Consider the following 13,309-nt stretch of genomic DNA (forward strand, 5'->3'; position numbering starts at 1 on the left):
AGTTGCTGTATTGTAGTCGGAATTACTTTTTAGTTTTTCTGCATTCATATGTTTCTAGCAGACAAAGTGCACCTTTTCATGCTTGAATGTTCAATAAATGCATGTGGATTTGTAAATTTAGTTGCTGTTTTAATAACATCTGTAAAAGCATGATATTTTCTCGATAACTTTTTTAGTCAAATAGATAATAAAATTCTATATGCTGTTGGAACTTTAAATTGTAAGAAAGAAAATCAATAAAAATATTTTTCTATGGAAAGATTGAAATGCACTTGAGGCGGCAGCATGTCTCCTATATTTCTTACGAGCAAATAGTAACAATTAGGTTCGGCTTTGAGGTTCTATAATATTTAGTATTCATTATTTCTTTGTCAACAAGTCATGATTTTTTAGATAAAAAAATTAAAAACTTTTGTAACTCATTTTTAAGTATCAACTAAATAATGTTAATTATGGTCGAGTTAAATTTTGCAACTTACTACAATTGGGAAGGATACATAGAGGGGGGTGTTGTGGAAATTTAACAAGTACTAGACGGACTAATCTACATGAGATTACTTGTCGATTATTGAGTTATTAGATTGAATAAGATACATACCCATCAATAATAAATGATTTTTTTTCTAATATTTACATCTTGATCAAATAAACAAATCTAAATCTGAAATCCTTCCATAATTTTACGGCTGAACTTGATAAAATATGGAAAGTTTCAATAAAAATGCTTTTTTGCAACCCCTCACAAAGTTCAGAGGGTGATTTTGTAAATTTTAGACGGTTTTACAAAACTTCCTCCTGACATTTCTAATTTTCGTCGAGCACTCTAAACCTTAAAAAATTTCACAAAATCCTTGAACTTTGGACCCGACCCGTACCTCTCGGAATACATCTCCATACCCATTACCCGACCCGTTCACTAGGTATAAATTCACTCATTCTCTCAAGACACCCAAACCCTAGCTCTCTCGCCTGCTGGTACCAACTCCAACTCCAATCTCGGTCGCCGCCTACCAGTCTCCAATATCGGTCACGGGCTTCCAAATCCCCAACTCCAGTCTTGCCTGTCTTGATCGCGGGCAGTTAAGGTAGTTTTTAGCCTTTGAAACTTCATAATTTGATAAAAACCAAACCGACCGAACGTTTGCACACCCCTACTCACCATCGCAAAATCCCGGTACTTTTTTTCAAACCATAGATCTCTTCACCCATCGAGCCACTGTGGATCCATGGCGAAAGCAACCGATCAATCGCAGATGGATGTCGACGAGAAAGTCAACCCTAGGTTCTCAATCAACGGTACTGCTCCTCATTTCTCTCAATTTCTCTTGACTTTTCTCGATTTCGATCGTAATTTGTTCCAGTCGATCTGAAATTTGTCGTCTTTTGCAGTGTTGCAGCTCCTCAAATCCGCTCAGATGCAGCATGGGTTGAGACATCGCGACTACACTCGATATCGGTATGTAATTTATTTATTTATTAATTCTTTATTTTAGACGTAGAAATCTTTGATGATTCTTTAGGCAGTTGAAGGTTATGATGTTAGATTTTGTACTTTTGAATTGGTTGGTCAGGGTTAGACCGGGGACAGGTTTTATAACTAGTTTCGTGACAGTCCAATTTTGTTTTGTGAAATTCGTTTCCCGTGTTGTATGGCTGGAAGCGAATCCTGATGGATCGGGTATTGAGGTATTCATTTACAATATTCGGCCTTGAAAATGTTAAACTTTGTGAATATAGAATTATTTGTTTAAGAAGATAATTTGTTTAATAACATGAATTATGAAGTTTATGGGGTAAACGAATATGAACCCGTTTAGTGTTCATAGTCAATTGTTTAAATATATGAATACTAAAAGTTATTTGATCTCACTTAAATGATCTTCCGAATCGAATTTTGACAAATAGCTAGACAAATAAATGCCAAACTATTTGATAGTTATTTGATCTCAGCCCCTATTGATATCAGTAAGATATGTACAGACACCCAATGAACCTCATTTTGCACAACATACACAATGAAAAGTTTCCATACTTGAAAAAATAAGTGACAAAACTTAGTTGATGCCCCTTACGTGCATCTGGGCAAGGAGTTCTTACTCAGCAGCAACTGTGGACTCATGAACGAAAGAGTTTTTATCTCTTACAAATCCAAGGTTCTCATTATATAATGAAATTGACATGCACATTAGACATCCTGTATTTAATCAACTTTAAATTTGGAACTTTGAACATTAGGAGTTGGTTAATATGTTGATATAGCCAATACACGGATGATATGCGAGTTATCCTTTTTGGCTATCTGTTTGTTTTATATTTAATTTAAACCTGGCCAAAGATGGCTGATATTTGGTTTAGTAGGATGAAAGTTTTAAGCTGTACCAATCAACTTTATGTTTTAAATATCATAAAATTGGGTTCACATGTTGGTACAACCATTATGCATAAGATTTGTGAAGTTTACTCTTTCTGGTTATCTATTTGCTTGAAATTCATTCCAAATATGGCTTGAGCTGACCGAGTCTTGTTTGATGAAAGGATGGGTTTTGATTCATTATTTTAGATCCAAATTCAAGGGTTTTGATTTTAACTGAAATGCGCAATACCAATAGAACTAAAATTTCTTTTGTTTAAGATTTGTTTGCCTGTGAGTTTTATTGTTTGTTAAGAGGACTTTGAGATAAAATTAGGCTGCAAAGGGTCAGATACTCTTGGAATTTATTGATGATAAACGCAACATTCTATTTTGGCTCTTCTCCGCTTCTCTTTTGTTGGGTTCTTGTTCAACTGGCTGAAACGATTTGCTGAATCTCAAATAATTATCAAATTTGTAGCCCTCTCTGCCCTCAATCATTGTTAGGAAGCTTAATAAGGCACATTTTGGACTTAAGTCCTGCAAGGGATGTCCGATCTTGTCGCTGCACAAGTAACTGCTGTTGTCGCCTTGTCTGCCGTTCTCTTATCCGCCCACTTGGATCTGGAACCTACATGCTGATGCTCACGATTTCGATAGCCATACCAGCGATTTGGAGGAGATCATAGATCACTCTATTAATTGGTCAATTCTCTTTCTTTGACCTCCCATCGTTCACGACATCCCTTGCGTCCCCTGCGAACGACTCCTCGGTGGAGGAGTAGAAGCGCTGGTCGGTCCCCTTCGCTCAAGTGCTTGTGCCTGCATTTCGACAAAAGACCATACCCAAGTTCAATAGCTTCGCGTCCGCTATCCCAATCATGATTTTTTGACCCTGTTCCTCGGATACCATTCAATCCTTCTACGGCCAAATCTCAATTTGTGGAAAGCCTTCGATGGCTTCCATTTTCTTTTGTCATGTTGCATAATTTGATCTACATCACATTTAATTTGTTATTTCTGAAAACCTAGCTTATGTTTTGATTGGCATTTACATAACCTAAATATTCTATGGAGGACATGCATAGTGCCCTGTTCAATCAGGATCTTTTTGATACTAACAGTACTTCAGTTCATGAACTCCAGTTTATATTTACTTTTGCCTTTTAGTTATTTGTCTGCCTCCCACGTCAATGTCCTTATAAGAAGTTATCTTAATTATTTTTCTGCCTCCTACTAGTCTTAATTGTGTTTGCCTTCATAAAGTCCTTATCATTTTTTTCCTCAGGAGATATTGCACGGCACGATTAAGAAGGCTGTACAAGTCATTGAAGTTCACACATGGTCATGGCAAATTTACTCGGAAGGTCATAACAGAGTCAACAGTTACAGATGTAAGGTACAGATTTCTCACCTATCTGTAGCAGATCTTGTCTGAGAATAAGTGATAATAATATTTTTTCCTTTTTCTTTATCCACTATATTCTTGTAAAATTACTTACTATTTTATGTCATTGATTTCCTGTTAGATTTTTAGTTCTTCCATCTAGTATGTTTAACAGTATGTAGTAGGATCAGGACATATTGATGATATTCAACTTTTATTTAACATTTTCTTTCCAATTATAACTCTTGAGTTGTAAGCTATTACTTGTGGACTTGGAAGCTAGCAATCTTTTGGGTGTTCTAGATGGAGACACATGAATTAGACTGAGGCTGGGGAATGATCTGCCAGATACTCAGATATCCTTGTTGGAGGGGACATTCTTTCCTTCCAGGAGGGAAACATGCATGTTAAAAAATGGGGCTGCTTCTCCTTGACATCCATTCTAAGGTAGTCCCATAACTAGGGAAGCCTCCTTAGCATTTCAGTTTTAAGTTTGCTAAATGCTACCTCTGCTGGTAGTAACTAACTGGTTAGTTAATTTGTTACTGTGTAATTGTATTAGCTGATTTGTACCTGTGGTGATTCATGTGTTGTAGTTTCTTCGTGCTTGTACTCCTCTGGTAAAAAGTGTAAAAATATATACCTCTACCTGAGCAGCAACTTTGGCATTTTTGTACTTTGACAGAGATTTAAGATGGTATCAGCTTATCAATGCCACCAGTCTTTTATCCTGTCAGGCATGTAAGTAAGCATAAAATAAGGAAATAGCACTTCAAAAAAATTCCAGGTTTTTCTGACGAAAATGACCAACCTATGAGAAAATTTGAATCTAAACATATATCGCTCAGCGTCGCTACAACTTTCAAGTTCTTGTGTAGTGAAAGTGTGTTTAAGTTATTCAGGTGAGAGCTAGTTGAATGCAGTTGGGATTTGGCTAATTGCAGAACCTATTTGCTAAATTCATGCTTTGTGGCACATATTCATAACTAGATAACAAAGATACTGGGAAAATTTTATGATGGTTTATTATTGATTTTCAAGACAGGTTTCTCCACATAGTGCTTTATATGGCAGAGAGGGCTTGGAGCCATGCCATGGAGAAAAGGCAATTGCCAGATGGACCAAATGCCCGCCAACGAATTTACTTGCTTGGTAGGCTGCGGAAGGCAGTAAAATGGGCTACACTATTTTCTGAGCTGTGCGCTGCCAAAGGAGATTCTAGAACATCTTTAGAAGCAGAGGTCTGTTTTCCGATAATCCATTATCAGACAACAGTTTTGTTCCTCAGGCACTAGAGTTCGGTGTCCAATTTTTGTATTTCTTATCAGTTCACATGTTTTCTCCTTGTGTTGGTTCTCTGACCTCATTTTGGACTGTTATGTGTTTTATTTAAAATGATCAGCGTGCATACATATTTGTTATTCAGTTAGAACCGATTGACAAATATTAGTACATCATGATATAAGTATTAAGAAGCTACTATCTTCTTATTGCGTGTTTCCCCAATTTAATTTAAGTAATGTTTATGATTTTTTTGCATGTTAGTTTAGCTGATAGGTGAAATCTGGATTAAAAAATTGAAACTGTATGTGGCCTGTAACCACTTGTCATTGCATTTTAAATTATAGCTCACCTCTCTGCTTCTGGAGCCTATTTACTGCTTCCCCCCAACAAAACACAAAAAAAGAAAAAAAACCGGCCAAAAAAAGTATACTGTATCTGTGAAGGCTAAGAATTAGCGTCACAATGGAAAGGGATTGAATCAAGTTAAACCTTTCGACAGCAACAAAAAGGTTTTCCTCTGTTTGAATCCTTCTCTATTCTGTTATGGCAAGGGTCATCTGCTTATTAAGTAACCATTATACTTTCTTTTTTAATTGCCTCCGTTAACTTGCGTAGGCCTTTCTATAGTCCTAGGACACCTAATTTCTCCATTAATTATAATTTTCCACTTATCCTAACTCTTTCACCTATTGTCCTCCGCTGCATATGTCCAACCATTCCCAATTTGTTCTCCCTCATTTTATCCTACTTGGCGGGAATATTTCTTATTCTTCTAAACTCAGCTTTTGGACATAGTGCCTCTTAATTCTTCAAATTTCCGGTACATGAAGTTTTCATGCTTTCTTGTGGTATTTTCTTCAATTTCATGTGTATTTGATCGTGTAGAACTCCTGCCACATTTTCCTCAATCTCATCATCTCTGATGATGATAGATCTTATGTAGGCAAAATGATCACTAGATATGTTTCTTTGTTACCAGTCTGTACTAGCCAAGCATTCCTTCAACAGTTCTGCCAAAATTACAGTCCATAGATCATGCTTTCTTTCTGATTTCAAGTTCTTTAGCTTCAACTATTCAAGAGCTTCTCCCTGATTTTTCTGCAAAATTGTTCTCTAAATCTCATCAGTGAACACTATGTCATAACAAACAACATTGAGCATATAGATATTTCATCTTGTATATGCTTAGCGAGTTCATGTACAACTAATACAAAGAGATAAGACTTAAGGCAGTCGTTGATGCAAGCCTAAGGTGATAGGAAAGCCTCCATCTCTCTTTCATTTGTTCTCTCCCTAGTATTAAACAATTGCTGCTTTAGTGTAATCTATATTCAGCAATTTGAACAATTTTTTGCAACCGATTTTACATTTCTGATTGTAATTTTTGGGTCACTGATTTAAAACTTGAAGTCTTACTTTAGCCATTAAATGCTAGCAGTTATGATGATTTAACATGAACGAACACTTCACTTGCAGGCATATGTATCTTATATGAAAGGTACTCTATTATTTGAACAAGATCAAAACTGGAAGGCTGCATTAATGAATTTCAAAAAAGCCAGGTTCATACTGATTCTGCTTAAACCAATTTGTGCATATTCTTGTCCCTAATTTCTTTTGTATTCCAGATAAGTTGATCTAGCATTTTCTCAGTATGAAATTACTTATTCTGGTGGATAGCGTACCAACTCCTACAGTACATTTTCTTGGAACTGTTCTATTTGATAGCTAAATCTTGGACTTTTAATAGGGATGTATACGAAGAACTTGGGAAGTATGGAAATGTAGAAAATCAAGTTTTATGCCATGCACGTGTCGAAGAGCTGGAACCAAGCATTAGATATTGTTTGCACAAAGTTGGTGAATCAAGCTTACAGACTTCTGAGCTTTTAGATATGGGAGAGATGGAGGGACCAGCTTTAGATCTTTTCAAAGCTAAACTAGAGGTGAGTTTATTTATTTGATGCAATAAGTAATCAGTTAAAATTTTAGTGTCATTACTGTTGTGTGCATAGAACATGCACTCTTGGGTTATAGTCAAATTTTAGTGAGGAGCTTTTTGTACTTTTGAGCGTAATAGCTTCATAATGTATGAGTATGCCTCTTCTACAATCTATTTTATGAGTTTTTAAAATTTACTTGTTTCCCTATAAATAAATATTTTATTCAATTATTTTCTTTTCTTTTATTTGTTCTTTTTAAAATGATAACTTGATGCAAAGTGTCGTTCTAAAACACCTCTTGAGTGCTACAAATGAATGAAAGAAAGCAAAAATTAGATTTGTTGGCTGTTTGAGTGCAATCTTCTTTGAGTACATTATTCTCCCAACTCATCATCCTTCCATTAATGTAAGATGAATTATTTTTTCATCATGATACATGCTTAAATTTAGTTATGCACTCATGGGTGGATCTAAAACCACTCTTGACCAACAGGATAGCTGGGGGTGATAACCAACATGGCAAGATAGGAGGTCCATTCTTCTGTCTTTAGGGATGGTTTTGGAAATCTGTTGCTAAGATGTTTTTTTATTTTATGTTAATTTTATCTTAGGTGACATGTTTGGTGTTAAACTTAGGTGACATGTTTGGTGCTATCGGTTACACTTATCTCATTCTTATGTTCACCATGGCAATCTAAAAACACGTAATATATTCATTCTATTTATATCAAGATGCTCATATTGCATTACTTTGTGTCAAAAACATGTACATTAATGTACTACATATTGCTCTCTGTGGGTTTTGTTCCAATGAGAAATGTTACCCTGAGAACTGAATATTCTTCATTTGATTTTATATCCAGGTTGTTATGGCCGAGGCAAGATCTCAACAAGCAGCGTCTATAACAGAGTTTTCCTGGCTTGGCCATAGATTTCCCATCAGCAATGCCAAGACACGAGTTTCCATTTTGAAAGGTTTGGTTATGTTTCTACTTGCTCTATCTCGCTCTCACTGCAATTTATGATTTCATTTTTATGTTTTTTCATGAATGGCTAATTATATGGCATCTATTTTTACTTCCATTGTATATTGATTTGGTTGCTTTTATCTTACTATTTTCTTTTCAGCTCAGGAGCTAGAGAAAGATCTACAACTGTTCATCACAGAAAATCAGTTCCTGCTGAGAAGAAAACTTGCCATATTTGAGAAAATATTTTCTGCATATCAGGATGCAAGAAGCTGCATTCGCAATGATTTGGTAAGCGACTGTCCAACCACATATTAAATAATAGATGCATTGATATTTTCATAAAGACACCTGTCAACATGTGTGTTCTTTGTCCAATGGGTCGTTTCTTTTCAGTTTCTGTTTACACGTGTATCGTAGACTGTGTGTTGGTTTAGATGAATGTGCATTGCTATTTGCTAATAACATTATTTAATTTAGGCTGCTGCAAGCAATGACGAGAATGTGAAAGATGAATTGAATGGCCTCGATAAGGCAGTCAGTGCTGTATTGGGACAGCGAACAATAGAGCGTGATCAATTGCGTGTGATAGTTGCTAAAAGTAAGTTCTCAAAGCAGCGGGATGATAAGGGTGAGAAGATCATGAAGCCTGAAGAACTTGTTCATTTATATGATCTCCTTATACAGGTATGCTATTAATCACCACTTCACCAGTAATATACCATCTCATGTTTTATTTGTTATACGGTACTATCTAATATTTTTCATATATTTTCATCTTGTAGTTTTAGTGATTAAGCTGAATGTGTAAGTCTGCTACTTGCAGAATTCAACGGATTTATCTGATTTAGTTAGTTCTGGAAGGGATAGGAATCCAGAAGAAGTTAGCTTCGCAGAAGAATGTTTACTTAAATGTTTAGTGTTTCGAGCAGAGAGGTTTGTCATGTTCTTCTCTAGCAATCTGACTCCTTGGATATTTAGTAGTTGATTCTTTTTATTTTCGCCTTACAATCTGACTCCTGAGAAATTTTAGTTGATGACTGATGATAACCTATTATGCCTAAATTTTTTTATGTATACCTTATTGTTATTCCTCATCATCAAGAGTGCTTAAAATTTCCTTTTGTTTATTGATTTTTGACTGAATTAGCTGAAACCTTTTGCAGGTGCTTCTATTTGGCAAAATCATACAGTACAGCTGGTAAAAGAACCGAAGCATATGCGTTATTTTGCCATGCTCGTTCTCTTGCAGACACTGCTATGCAGAAACTTCATAGGACAAAAAATCCAGACAAGGTGATAATTTGTGAAATTGCTACTATGTCTGATAATTACTGAATGCTGAACTAGATTGCTGCTATTGTTTTTCTGCTCAGTATATGATGTTATGATGAGTTTATACTTGCTACTTTAAAACAATGATACTGATATCTGAAAAGACTGGGAAAAGTGGAAGAAGGAACCAAAATCAGTTATTGAGCTACAGTCTACAAGGATTATTGCATGGTCCTTGTGGCACTGCGATTATTTTTTACTAGTTTTGGTCTATATATCTTCTGAAGACCCACCTTGTCTTGTAAGCCTGTAGCATTGTGTGGTGAAACTTATCACTAGAATTTTTGAGTCATATTTTTTTTACCTTAGCGATTAGTGGTGGAATTGTTCATTTAGAATCATCTATATTCAAGTGTTTTTCTGATTTATGATATCAACGTAGATACCTGTTTTTTGTGATTTATTTATAGAACCTGGTATATTCATTTAAAAAGTTGGTGTAAATCTCCTTTTTGTTGCATATTGGTAATATCAGATACGTGCAAGTTGGTTCTGAGAAACAACGAATATGAGACATTTTGTTCTTGTCAACAACAACAGCAAAACAACCCCCCCTCCCCCCCGCGCATTTTTGTCCTGCAGATCTTTTTGCACACTAGGTTAATGTTGTACTGGACGAGGTGGTTCAAAATTCCTACTTAGAAGGTGGTATTAAAAAAGGATACTCTATTCCTGAATTTGAAACACAGTAGCTCGTTAAGTTTGGAGCTTGATGGCTTCTTTGTCTGTATAAGGACTTTGTTCTTCAAAATGTTTGCTAATTTTACATGCCTGTTATGATCTCGTAAAAGGCATCAACAACACTAGAGTCTTTGGTATGGAGCATAAGATTTAACTTTAAATACAAATAGATTCTTGTAATCCCATAGAGAGACTGCTGGGATTAATTTTCAACTTTGCATTGGGAAATCTAGGAAGCTTACCTGTTGTTGGTGGGTAACATTTTACATCAGGATTTTTAACCTTCAAGTTCTTGCTAGATGTTGAGCTCTACTTTTAAGGAAGTTTTGTCAGAAGGTAAGATGTGCATTTTGTTTACGATATATTAACATTTAGGAGGACTGAGGTAGTCTTGTTTCTGAAAAAAAAAAAAAATTTATCATGAGACTGAGTGGCACATTGTTGCAATAGAAGACATAAAATTGATTGCAGCAAGGGTGAGAAGAATATGAGAGGTGGAGTCCTTCCCTTATTGTCAGGGGCCCCAGGATCAAGTCTTTACCTATATGTACTACTTTTTACTACTAGTTTCCGAGTAAAAGCTGTTACAACTTGTACAAAAAGAGAGCAAGTTATCGATAATTGCAATCTAGGTGCACATTTGGAATTCTCATGTTCTCGTGTAGAAAGCAATAGCATATGCTTTGCTTGTCCATTTGTACCAGAACACATGCTAATTTTCATTTTATTGCTCTGTGCTCATGTGACTGCATTTCATGTTGTGAACTAGCTCTTTGTTCCTGAAATATGTGTACTATAGAGATAATAGCTGCATCTTAACCAATTATCATACTGTCCCTTGAAATACTCCATGAGGCTAATATGAATTGGTTGCTATCTTTGTATCTCGCAGGCAATGATTGATGATCTCCAGGTGTTATCAGACAACTGCAGGGCAAGTAGAGAAGCTATCTAAAGGAGTCTCAACCATCTCATTAACAGGACAACAAAAGAAGGTATTTCATATTTGCAATATTCAGCATAGTCTTCGATGGCACAAAAGCAAGAGATTGTAAACACCTGGATATAGACAAATGGGTTAATTGCAAGTGCACACTTGTGTTGTGAGGGTTTTGCCACTTATAACCTTTGCTATATTTTAATAGCACCTACACACACTGTTCACTATGACCATGGTAATTTGTCACTATTTCATTAATTTCTCTAGGAATCATGTGAGATTGTCCTTGACAAATGTCTATCTCTAACCATCACCTGATTCTCTGAGGACTTTATGAACTAATGAAAGAAGTAACATTATCATTGTGAGCGGGTGTGTGTTTCTGACAAAACAAACACTAGGTGATAAATATCTACATCCCCATAGTACAGGGGATGTGTATGCAATTAACCCTGATACAATGTGTTTTTTTTCTTTTTTTGTTTGTATATCTAACCATTATTTGCAAAACTACCCCCAAATCGCAATATTTGCAAATGCATCCCCCAAATTATCAACTTTGGAAATAAGTAACCCCCCAATCAACAAATCATCAACTTTGTTGGATATGGTAAGTTTTGCAAATGCTAAGATTTGGGGGTAATTTTGCAAATACGCATGATTAAAGAGTACATACTCGCACAAAAAACCCTATAAATTCATGCATCTTTGCGTTATTGATGGTAACAATGCTGCTGCTCTATTATTGCAGGAAGAGAAATTCCTCATGGAAATGCTTGATGTCTATGAATCAGCGGTTGCGGCTCCTGGCTCAAAGGGTGCTCGTATTGAACGGTTTCCTCCACCATTCCAAGCTGTTCCCTGCAATCCAATTGTACTAGATATCGCCTACAGCTCCATTGAGTTCCCATCCCTTGAGAACAGGATTAAGAAGGACAAGAAGGGCATTTTCAGCAGGTTATGGGGTTGAGTTTAGATTTTATCCCGAGATTTTCTAATCGGTGACTTTCACTTTGCCCTCATGAAAATTGTTGTTCAGCAGAGTGATTTGACATCAGCAAAATTGAATTTGGTTCTAAATCTTTGTTATTTGACTGCAAGGATCAGAGTTCTTGAGGAAATGGTGTTTGTGTATATCTTGAGATGCTGAAATGTTAATTGTATTTTTTTACTTGAAATAGATAGCGCAATCGCGCTTTTACTTCCTATATTGTTGTATCTGTGTTGATAATTCTCAAGTATCATTTGATCTTTGTACTGTGTCTGCATCTTTGTGGCTCAGTTTATGACGTGATCATATGGGCGTCCAAGCTTCTGATTAAAAAAGGGGTGCTAAGATATCTAAACAAGGAAGCTGGTGATGGGAGCAAAAGTAATGATGTGTTTGCTTTTGACTACTAATTCTATTGCCATAATAAAAAAAGGGTAAACTAAAACTGTGAAAAAAAAAATCTAAATTCTAATGCAACTCTTTTCCTGTAGTTATCACAACTGGAAGAAATTACAAGTGATGCAAGCAAGAGGAACAAGGTGCTAGGGCGCTGATATTAGATGGCTTATAATTCGGTTCGTAAATGAAAACAAGGATAAACCATTAATTTCAAACTATTTTTATTTAGTTAGATTATGTTTAACTCTACTTCTAGCTATAAGAAGAGATATCGATGGGATAGTTATCATCAATAATCAATGAGAAGCAAAATACGTTAAATAAATGATTGCATTAAAAACTCAATTCATCTAATGAAAAGAGAGATAAAAAACAACCTTATTACTTTTTACCTACTCCTTTCTGCTTTTCAAAGCTCAATAAACCACAAAATTGGATTGATCAATAAATCACGAAAGAAAAAAAGTTCATGGAAAAATTGTATTTCCTTTGCAAAATGAACACATGAACTGAGAATGATTTTAGGTTTTTTTCTTGAATTTAAAGCTTTTAATTCCTGCGTATTTGGCAAACTACCCTGTCAAATCTCAGTATTTGCAAAACGAACCCTTAAACCGTACGGTCAACTTTGTTGGTATAGTGAGTAAAAATTTAACTATTTCGTTGATATTTTTTTTTACATCTCATTTCAAAATTAGCCTATCAAAGCTAATTCATTGATTTGTGGGATAAAGTTTCTCTCCAAACTCAATGATTTGATGTGTAGTTATGTAAATCTTGAGATTTAGAGGGTAGTTTTGCAATAACACATGATGTAAGGCGTATATTTACAAAAGACCCCAAAATTTAGTGTATCTTTGCGTTATTGCTATCAGGCGTATAAGATCAAGAGAGGCAAGAAGCAGGTTTTCAGAATGGGAGAGTTTGAATTTTGCGGAAGATTTTTGTATCAATAAATTCACTTGTCATGAAATTTGTTCATCAACAGCTCGAAATTTGGTCTGAATGTATGTCCTTTAAATGCAAGGATC

At 35.5% G+C, this 13,309-nt stretch overlaps 1 protein-coding gene across 1 annotated transcript; it reads left to right on the plus strand.

The window, feature by feature from the left end:
• LOC109834333 (signal recognition particle subunit SRP68-like) lies at positions 950 to 12,096 on the plus strand. The gene is given in 15 exon segments (XM_020402334.1): positions 950 to 1,085; positions 1,196 to 1,296; positions 1,390 to 1,456; positions 3,639 to 3,749; positions 4,783 to 4,978; positions 6,498 to 6,583; positions 6,772 to 6,967; positions 7,828 to 7,939; positions 8,093 to 8,223; positions 8,413 to 8,619; positions 8,759 to 8,868; positions 9,099 to 9,228; positions 10,841 to 10,890; positions 10,892 to 10,943; positions 11,640 to 12,096. Coding segments are annotated over 14 exon segments (1,737 nt in total). The 5' UTR covers positions 950 to 1,085; positions 1,196 to 1,226; the 3' UTR covers positions 11,859 to 12,096.

This window comes from Asparagus officinalis, chromosome 3 (genome assembly GCF_001876935.1).
Source record: "Asparagus officinalis chromosome 3, Aspof.V1, whole genome shotgun sequence".
Taxonomy (NCBI): domain Eukaryota; kingdom Viridiplantae; phylum Streptophyta; class Magnoliopsida; order Asparagales; family Asparagaceae; genus Asparagus; species Asparagus officinalis.